The 17,947-nt window shown below is 40.6% G+C and overlaps 1 protein-coding gene across 1 annotated transcript; it reads right to left on the bottom strand.

The window, feature by feature from the left end:
* Positions 1 to 6,607: 6,607 nt before the first annotated feature.
* LOC106966026 (olfactory receptor 51M1-like) lies at positions 6,608 to 7,573 on the bottom strand. The gene has a single exon (XM_015062111.3). The coding sequence runs from the start codon at positions 7,565 to 7,567 to the stop codon at positions 6,608 to 6,610; it is 960 nt and encodes a 319-aa protein (XP_014917597.3). The 5' UTR covers positions 7,568 to 7,573.
* Positions 7,574 to 17,947: the final 10,374 nt, after the last annotated feature.

Genomic DNA, 17,947 nt, shown 5'->3' on the forward strand with positions numbered 1-17,947 from the left:
GTTGGGCACACCATTTTTCTTTCATGGAAACTTAGCAACTCGCAAGTACCACCATGAGATATTTCAGCAGATCAGATGATTCTTCATTCTCTTCTCCCACTAGCTGCTATTGTTACAAGAAAATTTACTGGTTGACCCTTCTGTGGTTTTTTTTCCCAGTCTAGCTTCCCTTTGAGACTCTCTTTCCTGCTAGGTAGTTATTCCTGCTCATTCATTCAGCAAATATATAGACACTGAAATCTTTGGGACATATACTTAGATGCAACAATCAATAATACATAATCTCTGTCTGCTTTTGAGAAAATGATTGTGTTTTGTAGGAGGCGGACTTGAAAAGGACTAACTCTTCATGACAGAGTAACAAACCAAAAAGATTCACAGTAAATATAAGTATTTAACAGATATTCTTTACTCTTTCACTGGATCCAGCATTCCAGATAGGGAAGGAAACATACAAAGGCTCAGAATTGTCACAGAACAAGATATTATAAAATTATGTGAATTTCAATGACCTGAAAAATGTGTTTCAGTTATATGAAAAATATGTATTTTACAAATAGAATGCTAGCTTTAAAGTCTTAAGAAGGCATTAGGATGTTAAATGACATGATTATAAAGAAATTTTTTGCACATGGGAGCGTAGAATTGGTGCTGGTAAAATGGGTTGTGCAATTTATTGTCATTAGCATGAATATAACTTTGATGAGTCTTGTTTTGTTGGTTGGTTCTCATTTTTTATCTAAGAGGAAGGCATGGTAGCTGAAAACATAGACACTACACAGGTATAGAAATTCTATGTATAAACTTAGTACTAAAGAAGTTCATATCTATAGCATAGAAGTTAAGGAAGAACTAAGTAATTTTTTTTTTTACTTGAACTTCCTTCAGCAAAACAGGCCCTTGTCCCAAATAGACTGACCCAATCTGGAGAGAAGGTCTGGCATAAACATCTAGGAAAATTATACAGAGTTGTAATTGGGTCTTGGTCTAGGATACAGGAGATATTTAACTAAGGAATGTTCCTTTCCTCTGGGAACCTCAAGCTCCTCATTTTAAAATGTCAAACACAAGAACATCTACTTCATAGCTTTGGTGTGAGAATTAAATAAAACACTGAGCATAAAAATTGTTAGCTTTCAGGGCACCTGGGTTTCTCAGTCGGTTAAGCATCTGACTTTGGCTCAGGTCACGATCTCACAGTTCATGGGTTCGAGCGCTGTGTCAGGCTCTGTGCTGAGGGAATCCTGAGGGATTCTGTGTCTCCCTCTCTGTCTGCCCCTCCCCTGCTCACACTGTCTCTTTGTCAAAAATAAATAAAACACACTGTTAGCTTTTATCATCATTGCCATCATCAACATAATCACACATACATACTCTTGTACTCTTTGTAAGACATTTTTTTCAGTTATAAAACTCAAATGTGGTTTTTTTTTTTTTGGAAACTTTGGGTAATAAAAAGATGGAGAAATGCATAGAAAAAAGACATATATCATAGCTTTTTTCCTATGGATATAAATAGTTGTTGCACAGCAATTGCTTTTTACAGAAATATTTTAAATTTCTTAAATTTAATATTATGTTCAAAATAGTGCTCTCAGTATTTATGTATACTTTTTAATAGCCAACTAATATTTTATCAAATGAATATACTATAATTTATATAACATCCTCTTCCTAGATACTTGGGATGCTGTGAGGTTTTTTTTTTTTATCAAAATGAACAATGACACAATTAACGTGTAATATTCATTTATTTATTAATACAACAGATATTTATTGAGCACCAGTGTAGGTGCTAAAGATAGCTCTGTGACCACACAGAAAAAATAGGTCCTTGTCCTCAGGGAATGCAAATTTTTATTTACAATTATTTCAGTAGGATAGATTTCTAGAAGGGGTGCTTCTGAGACACAGAGTATGAATGCATTTAAGTCTTTCAAGGCATCTTGCTTTCTGTAAAAGACAAATCAATTTATGCTCTCACACCAGCGTATGAAAATCCCTTCTTTCCCATGTGCTTGTCAGCACAGATCTTGATTATGAACTCTTTTAATATTTGCTTATTAACAAGATTAAAATATGTTACTTTGAGTTTTAAGTTCCTATAAGATAGAAGTTTTCAACAATGTCATTATCTATATTTATTTCCTAATTGCAAAAAGAAAGATACTTAGTGGCCTGTTTGTTCATAAGTGGCAAAAATGGGACTCAAAGTCTAGTCCAAATCCAAATGCTATGTTCTTTATACCTCATTCTGCTAACAGGATCCACAGAAAACAAGTTTCCATTCCATATGGGGAAGCCCATTCTGAGTGTCAGAGCCAACATTCAGTAGTGTGGCCTCCCATGGAGACTTCAGTTAAAGCTCAGAATGGAACCTATGTTTAAGGAGCACTTGACTTTAGGACTGGAAAGACTCTAGTGCTCCATAGGGTCTCCCACGCCCAAACCACTGGGATTCCAATGGCCCTCTACTCACACACACACATGCACACATACAACCCTACACAAACACAAGAGCTTTTACATCCAGTTTTAGAGTTTGGTTCTTTTTAAAATTTCATTTTGTATTTTTGTTTGTATTTAAATAGGACATATTTAATTATAAAATATAAAGAATGATATAATAGCGCCTGGGTGGCTCAGTTGGTTAAGCATCTGACTCTTGATTTTTGGCTCAGGTCATATCTCAGGGTTGTGGGTTCTCACCTCACATCAGGCTCTGTGCTGAGTGTGGAGACTGCTTGGAATTTCTCTCTCTCCCTCTCTCTCTGTGCCTTCCCCGCTTGTGCTGTCTCTCTCTCTCTCTCCCTCAAAATAAATAAGTAAATAATTTTTTTTAAAAAGAATGATATAATAACCACCTGAGTAAATATACATCTATATGCATACCTGTTTTTTTTAATGTTTATTTATTTTTGAGAGAGAGAGACACAGTGTGAGTGGGGGAGGAGCAGAGAGAGAAGGATACACAGAATCTGAAGCAGGCTCCAGGTTCTGAGCTGTCAGCTCAGAGCCCATCGTGGGGCTGGAACTCATGGACCATGAGACCATGACCTGAGCTGAAGTTGGAAGTTTAACCCATTGAGCCACTGAGGCTCCCCTATGTGTACCTGGTTTTAACAAATCTTAACATTTTGCTTATTTGCCTCATGTTCTTTTTCTAGATCGAATTAAAACCTTCCATGTAACACAGCTTACTTGATTTATTTCTTTCTTTTCCTGGAGCTGTTTTCTAGCATTTCCTATTTATCAATCTCAACATAGTTTTTAATGCTTTTCCTGTGTACAGATATATACAGGATATACATTTGGTATTATCAAGTTTTTTTTCCCAATTTTGCTAACTTTATTGATAAAATATGGTGTTTTTTGTTATTTATTTTATTTTTCAAATTTCTTATGAAGATGAACGTGTTTTCAGATGTTTATTGGCATATTTGGTTTTTTTAATGTTTATTTATTTTTGAGAGAGAGAAAGCACAAGTGAGGAAGGGGCAGAGAGAGAGGGATTCAGGACCGGAAGCAGGCTCGAGGCTCTGCAATGACAGCAGAAAGCCTGATGTGGGGCTTGAACTCCAGAAGCACGAGATCATGATCTGAGCTGACATCAGACGCTTAATAGACTGAACTACCCAGGCGCCCCTGTCATATTCATTTTTTGTGTATATGCATTGCCGATTCATATCTTTGCTTAATTTCTTGTTGGATTCTCTGTCTTTTAAAATTTTTGCTAATTTATAGAGATTCTTTATATATTCTGAACCTTAAGCATCAGTTGCTCATATAGATATACATTGCAGATGAATCTCCTAGTTTGGTTTGTGTTGTCTCTTTGTTTCTGGTATATTCTGTTTTACTGTGTTTTCATTGTCTGTTTATCTATATATGTGTATCTACTTACCTATTCTCTTGTATTTTCTTTTAAAAAGCTTCAAATTTTCCTTTTAACATTTATATCTTTAATTGGATACATTTTTTATGTGTACTATAAGGTAAAGATCAAATTGTATCTTCCACATGGATAACAAATTTGGCTAGCACTGCTTATTAAATAACCCAAATTTACCTATTTTTATTTTTTAACATTTTTTCAAGTGTTTGTTTATTTATTTTGGGAGGAGGGGCAGAGAGAGAGGGAGCGAATTTCAAGTAGGTTCTGTACTGTTAGCTCAGAGCCTGACATGGAGCTCGATCTCACGAACCGTGAGATCATGACCTGAGCCAAAATCAAGAGTCAGACGGTTAACTAAGTTACCCAGGTTCCCCCCCAACTGTTTTTAATGTTAACTTTTTCAAGTGCCATCGTATCTGAGGTCTTTGTCTGGTCTGCTGCTATCACCATCTCTCCCATTTTGGCCAAGCAAACAGAAAAAAAAAAAAAATTAATCAGAAACCAGTCTGACAGATATCAACCATGTGTGTACCATCCAAAGGAATGGTATAAACTAAAGAAAAAAAAAGTGAAGAGGTGGGGGACACTGTAATATAAGGGCAGGAAAAATTACCTTGTGCGGAGGCAAGAATATGGGAAACTCTAGACTCTTAAGTCCATGGAAAGAAAGAGAAAATTGAGTTTATAATTTTTTTAATATTTATTTTATTTTTTTAATGTTTTTATTTATTTTTGAGAAAGAGAGAGAGACAGAGTGTGAGCTGGGGAGGGGCAGAGAGAGATGGGAGAGAGGGAGACGCAGAATCCATAACAAGTTCAGCACAGAATCCACCCGTAGGGCTTGATCTCATGAACCACAAGATCATGACCTGGCCTGAAGTTGGAAGCTCAACCGACTGAACCACCCAGGCAACCCTTTAATGTTTATTTTTGAGAGGGAGAGAGAGAGAGAGAGAGAGAGAGAGAGAGAGAGAGAGAGAGAGAAAGAGAAAGCGCTCGCGCAAATGGGGGAGGGGCAGAGAGAGGGAGACACAGAAACTGAAGCAGGCTCCAGGCTCTGAGCTGTCAGTGCAGAGCCCAACACAGGCTCGAACCCACGACCATGAGATCATGACCTGAACCAAAGTCGGACACTTAACCAACTGAGCCACCCAGGCACCCCGAGAGAATTTAGTTTATTAAACAGACTCAGCAAGGTTTCTGTTCAGGCCGTTCAGGAACGAGGGGTGGTGGACTATATACAAGGTTTTCCATGCCTCAGGACTGTGAAGAGTAACTCTCAGTAAGCACTTCCAGGTCATGGTAACCTGTGGCATAGGAGGCTGGAGGCCCAGAGGGCCTGAATTGAGTGAAGCAGAGCTAGGATACTGATGAGGAACACCCTTTGATAAATGCCATCATAAGGGAATCCTCCTGGTCTTCCCGGGTGTGAAGAGAAACAGTTTCCCTAGAAAAGAAGTTCTCTTTCTCAGTTTCGAAACTCTGCTTATGCATTTATGTATCCAAAAATTAATGGCATTTATTCATTGAGCATCTGTTCTCTGCCATTCATTGTATTTATGGAGATGTACTGGTTAACAAGATGCATAATTCCTCCAGGGAGCTTAATTTAGAAATCCATTCTGGAAAAAGACAAAAAAAAAAAAAAAAGGAAAACAAAAAAAGAAAAAGAGAGACATGGGGGAGGAGAAGGAGGAGGAACTAAGCTGGAGCATGAAGGAGCACATTATTATGTGACAGATGTTATGCTGGGAAATGCAGGGTTCTGAGGGAGCAGACACACGGAGCATCTACTTTGATGTTGGAGAGAGGGCCCTCAGGGAAATATCCATGAGGAAGCAACCCCAATGCTGAGACTCCAACATGAATCTCATTTAGTCAACGGTATGGGCAATCTTCTCTGCCAGTTTTAGGTTCACAATCTCCTGAGCGATGGGATCATGACTTACAAATGTTTGCGGTATTTTCCTTCATTGAAATTTTGCCGCATGTCATGTCATTGTGCAAGATCTCACAACCAAAGTGCCTAGGAACAAACACTGACTTCTGATTCCTGACAGTAAGTCCACAGGAAAGGTAAAATCAGAGATGTGAGGAGTCAGGAGTGGGGTCAAGGGCTTTTACTAGATGAAGAGGATGAGGAGGGAGCACATCCACAGAAAGATTTGGAGGTGTTTTACCTAAGTCAGCCATTAGGGAAGAGTGACAGGTTCTGATTCTTCCAATGTGACTAAAGAGTCCAAAGGACATGGCTTAACCAGTATAGAAAGTGAAGAGAAGGACTTTGACCAGGTAGAGAAGAGGGAAGCAGTCCCAAGGAACAATTAATGAAAGGTACTTTTCTTGAGGTTAATTTATCTCTTCTTTTCCAGGTTCTGTTCTGGATGCTTTTTAATGTACTTTTCTTTTTTAATTTTTGTTCCGTTCATTTTTGTTTTAATATTTGTACATTGTTGATGACCCTCAACAGAATCTTCTTCTGGGCCGTTTTTGGTGCTACCAAAACAGCAAGGTCTCATACGTAGGAGGAATTATAATTTAAGCAAGAGAACATCAGCACTCGTAACCCATAACTCAGGAAAGAAATCCATACATATTTTAATTAGGGCAGTGGAAAAAAAACTTGGAGAACATGTGGGGTGATGGTAGGTTCTCAATGCTGTAAATCTTTGGCCTGATTTGGGAACTTCCCCTGAGCACCCTCTGGAATCTTTAGCTCCAAGACTTAGTACTGACCTTCCTAAGACTGAGGAGTTTGCTGATGACATGGCGGATCTCCTTGGTCTTAATACTGTATATAATTGGATTAAGCATGGGAGGCACAAAGAGATAGACATTGGCCATGAGAAGGTGGACAGCAAGTGGGACGTGCTTCCCAAAGCGGTGCACGAGGGACAGCCCCACCATAGGCACAAAGAATATCAGTACAGCACAGAGGTGTGAGGTACATGTTTGGAAGGCTCGGAGCTGCTCCTCTTGGGAGGCCAGTCTTGCCACGGTGTGCAGGATGACCCCATAAGACAGTGCAATGAGCACCAGGTCCAGCATCATAGTGAACACCACCACTGCCAGCCCATACAGGTTGTTGAAGGTGGTATCTGTGCAGGCCAAGTGTATCATTTCCTGGTGTAGGCAGAAAGAATGGGAAAGGACTCGAGGCCCACAGTAGGGAAAAGTCTTCAGGAGGAGGACAAGGGGAACTAGGGCCACAGGTCCCCGGAAGATGACAGCCAGACCTGCCCTGATCACTCGCTGGCTAGTGATAATGACCGAGTACCTAAGGGGGTGGCAGATAGCCAAAAAGCGGTCAAAGGACATAATAAGGAGCACTGAGGACTCCATGAAGGAAAATGAGTGGATACAGAACATCTGGATCTGACAAGCCACAAAGTAGATGCCATGAGATTTGAACCAAAAGATTCCCATAGTGGTGGGCAAGGTAGACACTGACAGTCCCAGGTCAGTGAAGGCCAGAAAAGAGAGTAGATAGTACATGGGTCTGTGCAGACGAGGGTTGGTCTTAATAACTATCAGAATAAAACAATTGCCTGAGATGGCCACAAGGTACATAAGGAAAAAGGGGATGAAAATCCAGTGTTCGATGGTGTCCAATCCAGGAAAGCCAGTGAGGTAGAACATGGGACTAAACTGAGTAATGTTGGATAAGAGCATGAATTGAGGACTGAAGAGAGCTATCATTCCTCAGGGATGGAGCTGAAAATAAATGGATATTTCTGGTTATTAGTTCTTCCAGTCTCACTAACAATCACACAGAAGGAGAATCATGACCATCATCTTCTTTGCTATCATCTAGTTCACTATTATCAATTCTACCATTCTACTACCTTTTGTCTTTGATAGCACCGCCTTCACCAGATTTTCTTCAGTATTTCTGCAATTTCTATTCCTTCTCAGCTTCCTTTGCTGGCTTCTCTTCATTGCTCATGCTTGAAATATAACCATTCCTATTCTGAGCAATTTTCTGGCCATACTCTATTGTTTCTCCTGGCAATATCATCACTCACATGATTTTATTTACTATCCATACATTGATAAATGTCAAATATATAACCTGATATTTTTTATTTTTTATTTCTAGGCTCCTATCTAGCAGCATGTTGAGTGAGCATCTACATCTAGTTGTTTCAAAAGCATGTCAAAAATTCAACTTATAATCACTTCCCCCAGTAGGGTTTTCATTTGTTATGTTTTCATTAACTCAGTATAGGAAATGTAGACTTCAGAAATAAGTTGAGGAAGAGACATATATTTGAGAGATATTAGTAAATAGGCTGGGCAAAACCTAAGAAGTGAGTGTAGAGAGAAGTTTCTAGTATTGAGCCCTGGGCAAATCTGGCATTTAGAAGTAGAAAAGAGAGGCTTCACTAAAATATTCTGAGGGAAAATAAAATCCCAGTTGCATCAGGCAAAAAACAGGAGATGGTGGTTTTGGGTGTAAGTTTCATGAGGGATTAATCAATTAAATATAATATCACTAAGGGGTCAAGGTAATAAGGACTGAGAAGTGACCAGAGGATTTAGGGACGAGGAAGTCATGGTTGATTGTGAGAGAGCATTTCCATGGAGTGGTTGGGAATCAAATCTGATTCTAGTGTTCAGATGAAGAAGGCAGTGTAGGATTCCAGGCAGAGATGAGACCCATTGGTTGTTCATAAATTCCGAGTGGAACTGGTCAGCATTCTTGTGTGTTTTTGACCACTGTGTTTATCTGCTCAAATGCAGAAGAGAAGTATGTGGAGAGTTGAAGTTAGGGTAGGCTTGTATGATGACAGTTCAGGGTCTATCAAAGGAGTAATTATGATGATGTGCTGTGGACACTGCACTGCGTAAAATGAAAAGTGAAGACATGAAGGAGTGAGAGATGGTGAAAAAGGACCAGCGATCTGGAGTGTGGGATGGGGTTGAGCTGCCAATTTAAGGTAAAGGACACAATCCTTGTTAAGAGGAGGTCAGGGCGCTGAAAGTGTGGCTGCTGATTGCATTAGGGGAGGGAATATTGGAATCATAAGAATTTAGTCTGGATCAGTAGTGGAAAGAGCAAAGTGAGTCAGTGCTAAAATTTTAGCCAATAAAATGGGACTGGAAAGGGCTGTGGATGCAACCAGGAGGGGGTAGCAATGATGGTGCATGCTGCTAACCACTGGAAAGAGTGCAGAGGAAGGAAACATGTTCTAGAAGACCAATGCCAGCCTTTCATCACTTTGACAAGGGGTGGAAGGATTATCCACGTGTATCCTCTCCATTGCTTCACTCCTAAGTTCACGACTCAACCAACCGTCCAACGGCTTTTTTTTTTTTTTTTAATTTAGCTAAAGCAAAGCTTTTAAAACTCCCAACGACCTCTAGGGGTGGAATTCAATGGCAACTTAGCCACACCTGATCTCTAGAGCTATTTCTTCTTTTAAAGGCTCTCTCTTGGAATTCTTAATGACAGGATCTGCTGGTTCTCTTCTAATTTTTATGACAGCTCCTGTTCAGTCCCTCCCATCCATTGCACAAATGTTCATTTGTTCATGTTACTCAGGCTCCTGACGTTAAATACTTTCTCATTCGTTATGGAAGCTATTATTATTTTACTTACAGACTGATACCCCTAACTATTTATCTCTAGTCCGGACAGCTCTGCTAGGCATCAGGCTCAAACTTCTGCCTTCCTGCTAGTCTCAAAATGGATGCCAGTTAAATCCAATACATCTAATCTTGAGCCCATCCTCTACCCTCTCCACACGTGATTCTCCTCCCATTTATACATTTTTGACAATATTGTTTAACACTTTCTAATCATCCAAGACAACATTTTGGAATGTATACTTTCCTTGGCCCTTTGCTTCTTCCCAGATCTATTTTTCTAACAAGTTAAGTAATTTTTACCTCCTAAATATCCCAGCAGTCTGTTGCTTTGTCTCCACGCCTGTGCTCACTGACATAGTTCTTAGTTCTCACCTCACCTGCTCATCTGACCTCTCTGTCGCTTAACTTGCATGCCTAACACCGACTCCCCTTGATCCATTCCCTGCTGCGGTCCTGGGGCTTGTTCAGAGAATGCTAACTCTCTGAGCTTCTGCATTGTTCCCAGTTCTTCCCAGCCCCCTTTCACCAGAATGCGGTTCACACTTGTGAAGAGCTATGGCGAGGGCTGGGGTTTGGTGAGTCTGTGCCCCAGCCAGACTCTGGGGGAGACTTAGCATCATCACATACATTTCTCATAACCATGAAATGTTCTGTCCCCACTACACAGAGAGAAAGGTAAATGACTTCTCCAAGGCTTCTAGGTGAGCTAATGTCTGAGTGAGCATCTGAGCCCCTGTCTGCCGAATTCCAAGATGTGTGGTCTGAATATGTTAGAATATTCTGTAGCCGGGTCCTTCTGGCTTCGGCATCTTTCTCAACTGATCTTTTTTCTCTTGCAGTTGACAAATCCATGCAACTCTTTCTACAATTCTCTATAATTCCCTATATGTATTTTTCTAGTTGCATTATTTAAAAAAATTTTTTTAATGTTTATTTATTTTTGAGAGAGACAGAGCGTGTGGAGGGGAGGAGCAGAGAGAGAGAGGGAGACAGAGAATCCAAAGCAGGCACCAGACTCTGAGCTGTCAGCACAGAGCCTGACACGGGGCTTGAACCCACCAACGGTGAGATCAGGACCTAAGCTAGAGTCAGAACTCAACTGACTGAGCCACCCAGGCACTCCTCTTGTTGATATTATTTACATTGCTGTATATCTTGCTTTCCTGAAAAAAAAATCTTGTTTTTATGACCAGTGAACATTGGCTGATTCTTTACAACAGCACAAATATCATTTTCTCTGACAAATCTCTCTTGACTTTCTTGTGTAGAGTTAGGCAAATCTTTCTTGGTACTGACATAATACCTTTGCTACAGCACTGTAAGTGTAAATCACAGGGGCACCTGGGTGGCCCTATTTTTTTAGGTTTATTTATTTATTTTGAGGGGGGAGGTAGGGGCAGAGAGAGGGGGAGAGAAAATCCCAAGCAGGCTCCTCACATCAGTGCAGAGCCTGATCCAGAGCATGATCTCATGAACTGCTCTTGAACCAGGAGGTCATGACCTGAGCTGAAATCCAGAGTTGGATGCTCAACTGAGACATCCAGGTGCCCCGAGTGACAGAGTCTTACTAATTTCATCTCAGGTCATAATCTCACGGTTCATGAGATTGAGCCCCTGCCTGGACTCTGTGCTGGCAGAGTGGAGGCTGCTTGGAATTCTCTTTGCCTCTCTCTGTGCCCTTCTCTCTTTCTCTCTCTCTCTCTCTCTCTCTCTTAAAAATATATAAATAAACATTTAAAAGAGTGTAAATCACACACATACTTCCTTTATATATATATACATACATATATATACACACACTTATTTATACATATCCTTATATATCCTTTATATATACATATATATTAAAGATAAGTATATACATACTTATAAATACACTTATTTATACTATATGTAATATCTGCTTATATGTTATATATAAGTATATACAATTACAAATATGTATACTATAAATAACAGGGGCACCTGAGTGGCTCAGTCAGTTAAGCATTCAACTTCAGCTCATGGTTTCATGGGTTTGAGCCCCACATCGGGCTCTGTGCTGACAGCTCCGAGCCTGGAGCCTGCTTTGGATTCTGTCTCCTCTCTTAGTCCCTTCCCCACCCCCACTCATGCTCTCTCAAAAATAATTAAATGTTAAAGAAATTTTTTAAGTGTAAATTCCACACATACATCCTATATATATATATATATATATATATATATATACACACACACACACACACACACACATGTTTATATACAAAAACAGAAACAAGTGTATAGGTATACTTATTTATACTTATATATAGTATCTACTTATATGTTACACATAAGTAACAATTACAATTACAAATATGTATACTATAACAAAAATAAGTATATTTACCTATACATACTTCATATAATATGATATATTTTCTTCATAGATATATTCTTTATATATAAGTATACTTACAGATATTTATACTTACACCTACATACACGTATTTCTTATATACCCTATATATGAAATATGTTATTTGTATCTTATATATACTCCTTATATGTGTGTTGTTTGTGTGTGTGTTTAGAATTTATGACTCACTTTTTATACTGATGAGAGTGGAACTCTAAGAAAGACCCCAGGAGTGCAGAACAGTGCCTAACACATAGTAGGCACTGATATATGCTTTTGCGTAAAAAACTAAATGAATAAGCAAATGAATCGAGTGCTCACTGCTTGTCCTGATTAGCTGTGCCTGGAGTTTGGTGTTGAGTGCTATTTTCACTGACTTCAGAATGATAAGGACAGGAAGGAGGCTCTGGGAGAAAGGAGGTCTATAGACAATGATAGGGCTGGGGTTATTTCTCCTGGAAAGGAAGTTCTGAGGAGTTTCTCTGAAAATGAAAGATAATTGTCCATGTTAAGAGAGAAACAGGTGTTTCTCCTTTAAAAGAATCTCCCCAAATTGCCACCTTCCTAAAGTGGCCCCCATTTCCATCTTGGCCTGAAAAGACCCAGGCCAGAGAGCCAACCCCATCCCCGTCCCCAGCCTACTCAAAAGAACTGGTAGGACTTCTGTCCTGAGGAAACAGATAAGCCCCTCTTGGCTTCTGTCCCAGCTCCCTGAACCAGATAGAGAGGTGGCCACTTGCTTCCCCTGAGACTCACCCCACCCTCTTCCAGAGTGAGGAGAAACCGGAGCCCAAACTTTGATCCTCCCTTGGAGTGGGCCAAATCTTCCCATCTGAGGTGAGCACTCAGAGGCCCGAGGCTGCCTCCCCACCCTGGCTTTGGCCTCCAGCCTGCATCTCTTCGCTGGGAAGAGAAATCCTGCTTTGTCCTCTGTGAAAGGGTAACATCAGAGCCACTCTGGAGATTGAGGCCACCCCCACCCCAAAACAGAACCATGTGTCTGATAAAGGTTTTGGAGTAACTAAGGTTTTAAAAGACAAAAACAGAAACAACAACAAACAAAAGAACCCAGGAAGCCCATCTGTCAGCATACAGCCGTGGCTACTGACAATGTAACTATAGTATTCACAGCAGAGACCGAAAGAAGAAATTCCTAAAAAGAGATTTTTCACTATGCAATGAACAGGTAGATCTCCACCTTACCTTTGTGTTCGAAATATTCTTTTGTTTCAACCTAATATTTGCTATTTAAAAAAACTGAGTTAGTGGTAGAGGCTACTGTTTCTTATGAGTAGGAGAATACCCAGATGGACTTGGACCTTATTTTTGAAGATACCTCAATTTTGAGCATTCCCACAAGGGTCAAATTCAATGTGTCAACGTGCCTTTTGTGACCAGGGTGGATGAGGACTTTGGAGGGGAGTGGGCGTATTCTGGATACTGGGGAAGCCATAAGGGTGTCTGTGTTAATAGAAAAGACTAGGGGCAAGATCCTTCTTGCCCTGTTCACTGGTCCGGCACACAAAATGTACTTCAATCGGCTCACATGTACAAAATGTACAAAATCTGAACTGAAGAAGCTAATGGCTGCTTGGTTGATAAGAAGACAGGGAGGAGTCTGTAGAGACCAGAGGGTTTATGATATCCATGATTTCCAGAAATAATCCAAGAAGGGCCTGGCCTGGGCACATCTGGGGAGCCAGGCAGCCCTTTCTCGTGGCCTTAGTAACATAATATTTATTGTAGATGGGCTTTCCTTTTCTCTAGAGAGGGCAGTCTCTGTTCCTTTCTCTGGCCCTCGTTCTTTGCAAAGGCTTTTGCTAGTGTCAGGAGTGGAAGAGTTTCTGGGAGATCATGGAGTCCAAGACTTCATTTTACAAATGCAAAACACTAAGGCCCAGTGTGCTGAACATACTTGTCTAAGGTCATTCAAGGATTAGGTGCAGGAGCTGGAATTAGAACTTAGGCCACATTTTCCCAGGGTCTCTGCTTTCCTGGACAACTCTACATCCCTCACCCCTTGCATTCTCTCTTTCTTCTCATATGACCCTCACCCCCGTTGAAACCCTGGCTCAGGGCAGCAGTGGAGACTAACCTGCAGATGCTCGTTTTAAAAAAGTGAAGCTCAGGTGATCTGTACCAGGAGAGGAAGTGGGTAGGCAGAATGGCACCAGCATCAGTGTGACGCATCAGGCTGTACTGCCAGGGAAGGATTTATCCTCCTTCTTTCTCTGTGCATGTGAAGCACCATGGCACCAGCTGGGAGAAGCTGAGGACAAACAAAGAGTCCCCAGGGCTGGGAGCCCTGTGGGCAAGAGCCGACACGACTCCTCTCCCCTCTACATCCCTCTCTCCTTCCATGAGTTCATCTGAGGCTGAAGAGCCCTCACTTTATAGGACTTAATCTCCAGGCTGCTGGATCTCCGCTGGCAGAAAAATGGTACAGCTTCATCCCCTTTTCCTGCTTTATGAAGAAACTGATCCCAGCCACCTGCTACCTCATTTGATCCCTCCCTGTGCTCATCAGAATGGTCCCACAGTTGGCCAGAAAGGCCGGATATGGTGTATGAAGACCACCGACGCAGCTGCCACATTGGCTCACATTGCTCACCTTCCTGGAAGCACCAGAGCCCCCAGCACTCCCATGTCCTCTCATTCTCGAAGTCATTTTCAGGCCCACTTACCTATTTCCTTTGATGAGATCATTCCTTCACTCTTTGTCTCTGCCAGATACTGCACCTTTGAGCCTAGAGGCTGGCCAGAGGAAAACCTTCCATATACACTCCCATCCCAAATGGATGCTCCAGCCCGTTTCTCAGGCTTTCCTGAGGCTTTCCACTCAAATCTGAATATGCAGACCCTACTTCAACAAGCCTTGATGCAAGGAGTCTTTTCCCCAACATTTCCCCTCTTCTTGCCTTCTTCCCTCTTCTGGTAACAAATACCATCGTCTCAGGAAAGTCAGTTTGTGTTTCTTCCTCAGTCCAAGCTACAAAACCTGAATTGATTGATGTGGTCAGGTTGTATGCACACTTCTCTTCCCGTGGAACAAACACACACACACACACACACACACACACACACTTGGAGATTGGCATGAACAAGGTATTATAATAATGTAATCATAAGCAGGAGATGGTTGATCAGGTTTGCATGAGTGTGAACCCCCCAAATGGGACATAGAGACCCAAAGTGAGGACAGAGACCCCTGAAGTTTATGACATACCAGTGTGATCAGAAAACACCTAGATAGAAGATGGCATCACCTCAGACGAGGTAAATAGCCAGTAGTTATGGACAGACTGTAGGCAGGCAGAGTTAGGGTGACAGGACAGGATGCAGAGAGCAGGTCATCTTTTGAAATTGTAGTTGATGAAGAGAGTTCTGGCTCAGGCAACAGAGGGAGAGAGTTGAAAATCCTGTTAGGTTTGTAGGAAAGAAAATTCTTACCAGAAAAATTTGAGAATATTCTGCCTTTATTGAGAACATAATTTTGGTCATGGCCTAGAGGGAGCCAAGTTAGGGAACAATTGCTTCTGTTATTACCATCAGCAGCAACTATTGCTATTATTTGGGGGCCTCTATGACATATGAAATAATACAACAATCATATGGACAACCAAAGACATGGACATAGCAATTATGGGAGTTTGGGTGCATAGCAACTAGCCCAACTGGGAGGCACAGGGAAGGCACTCCAACTGAATTATGAAGACTAAGTAAGAATTAATCATGATACAGGACTTTATAGCAAGGGAATGGCAGGAAGGAGGGGTATATGCTTAAGGCATAGAGGTGAGGAAATTTTTCTGAGAACCATAAAATTCTCCAAAACTCAAATATAAAATTTGAGAGAAGTAATACCTTGGAATGAGACAGTAGATGTAGGCAGAGATAAGAGTCTGGAAGAATGTATGCATATTGATGATTGAGTTTAACAAAGCAAGGAATGACCTTGTATTTTTTTTTATGGAAGATATTGTTAGCAATATGTATAAAGTATTTAAAATCTGCACTGGCAACAGACATTATTTGGTGCACGGTGCTAGGTGAGAATAACTCCTAGCTTTTCACATGGCTAAATGATACTATGGAATGGATGGATAACCTTCCACTTATCTGGAGGCTTGCAATACTATTTGCCTTATATTTCTTGCTAGCATCTATATAATAGCTTTCTACTCTGCTTCTCTGAATTATACAATAAATGAAGGACTAGCGCCCAAGGAATTGTCATTTTAAGAAATACAAAATGTTCTTAGGTCTTTTTGCTTTATTTTGTTATATCACAGAAAAATCCTTTAGAATGAAGATTGAAATGACATTAACCATTCTTATCAATTTTCATTTGCTATGCATCTATTAAGTGTCTGCTCTGAAAAACCCTGAGCAAGACCTTGCAGATACATAAGTTGACATGACTTAGTTTTCTCTTTATGAAGATCGTATTTGGTAAAGAAAACAGATTGTGTTAAACACAGTTTACTGAACAGTTTGAGTATCCCAGGCTGTGAAGGCAGAATTTGTTTCTGAAGGCTGATGGCACCGAACAACAAAGGAATAGTTCTTGGGCACATCTCTGTCCCCTTGGGTAATGATGGTGTAGGGAGGCAAAATTTGCTGCCCCAAAATGTGTCTCTTTGGCGTGTGGATTATTTTAGGCTGATTATTTTTAAGAAACAGAAGGCTAAGGTTTCTTTTTGCTTCCCATTGACTGCCTAAGAGAATTTAGATAGGACATCTGTTCCAGGAAGAGAGCTATTACCATAGATAACTACAGTATAATATGAACTAGGTGTGGTAGACAGGGAGGAGCCTAGCAAAATCTGCTTGTTAAAATTATTCTGTCTCATTGTTTCTCTGAGGCCCAGCAAACATTTGTTTACCAAATTTTTACTCTTTTCATCTTCTTGTGAGTTATCTCTCTCTCCTTTAAAGTCCCAAATCCCTGTCCCCTTCTCCTTAGTTCTTGATGGTATAGGCCTCAATTGCTTGACTGACTCTCTATGGGCCTTTTATGCTTGTGGAGCCCCCGTATATATGTAGTTAAATTTGAATTTCTTCTGTTTCATGATTTATTAATGATTAATCTGTCTCATGTCAGTTTAATTCTTAGACTAGCTAGAAGAATCTTGAATGGTAGAGTAAAATTTTTCGCCTCCCCAACAATGAAATCTTATGAATATAAAGTGAAGTGAATGTAGGTAGGTGATTCTTAGGGACGTGGTATATCAATATGTTGGTGTGAGTCTAATCTTGAATGTATTAGAATCCATTACTAAAGTATTGGGGCACCTGGGTGGCTCAGTAGGTTAAGAGGCTGACTCTTGGTTTTGGCTCAGGTCATGTTCTCACAGTTCGTGAGTTTGAGCCCCATGTTTGGCTCCACACTGACAACAGAGAGTCTGCTTGAGATTCCTTCTCTCTCCCTCTCTCTCTGCACCTCCCCTGCTCACTCTGTCTGTCTCTCTCTCAAAATAAATAAATAAACTTAAAAAAAAAAGAATCCCTTACTAGAGTATCTAAATCCATTACTAAAAGTATCAATGTAAGAGTGTACCTATTTGTATGTGTGCTAGTGTGGCTTTCAGTGCATATAATATTATTTTCACATGTGCCTGTGTGTGTGTGTATGTGTGTGCATGTGTGAAAGATACAGACAGAGACAGCTGTGTGTATGTGAGAATATGACTGTCTTAGCTCACTCCCTATCCACAAGGAGAACAAGTGAGCCTACTCTGTACCAGAGATTGAGAAAGCCTGTGGGAGAGACAGGGATATATTGGATCCTAGCATGCTTTTCAGGATCCCCATACAAGTTATATTTAGGGGAGGTTCTACCGAGTATCAATACCTAGCTAACTGAGTCAGGCTTGGCAGGGTATGAGATTACTGTAGAACAGCCAGGTCAATATGCATCTTGTGGTTTTCCAATACAACCACCAGGGGGAGCCTTCAACCCCAAACGGGCTTAAATTCAAACCTTCCTTTCCCAACAGGTTAAGAAAATACATCTTCCAACTTCATTTTCTCACATCCTGTTGATCTCCCACAAAGTTCTGAGAAATGCCAGCTGGTGCATT

Source organism: Acinonyx jubatus, chromosome D1 (assembly GCF_027475565.1).
Source record: "Acinonyx jubatus isolate Ajub_Pintada_27869175 chromosome D1, VMU_Ajub_asm_v1.0, whole genome shotgun sequence".
In the NCBI taxonomy this organism is placed as follows: domain Eukaryota; kingdom Metazoa; phylum Chordata; class Mammalia; order Carnivora; family Felidae; genus Acinonyx; species Acinonyx jubatus.

What these genes read in the sequence shown, in the direction of transcription:
- LOC106966026 (XM_015062111.3), bottom strand. Translation starts at nt 7,567, where the DNA reads ATGCTCTTATCCAACATTACTCAGTTTAGTCCCATGTTCTACCTCACT.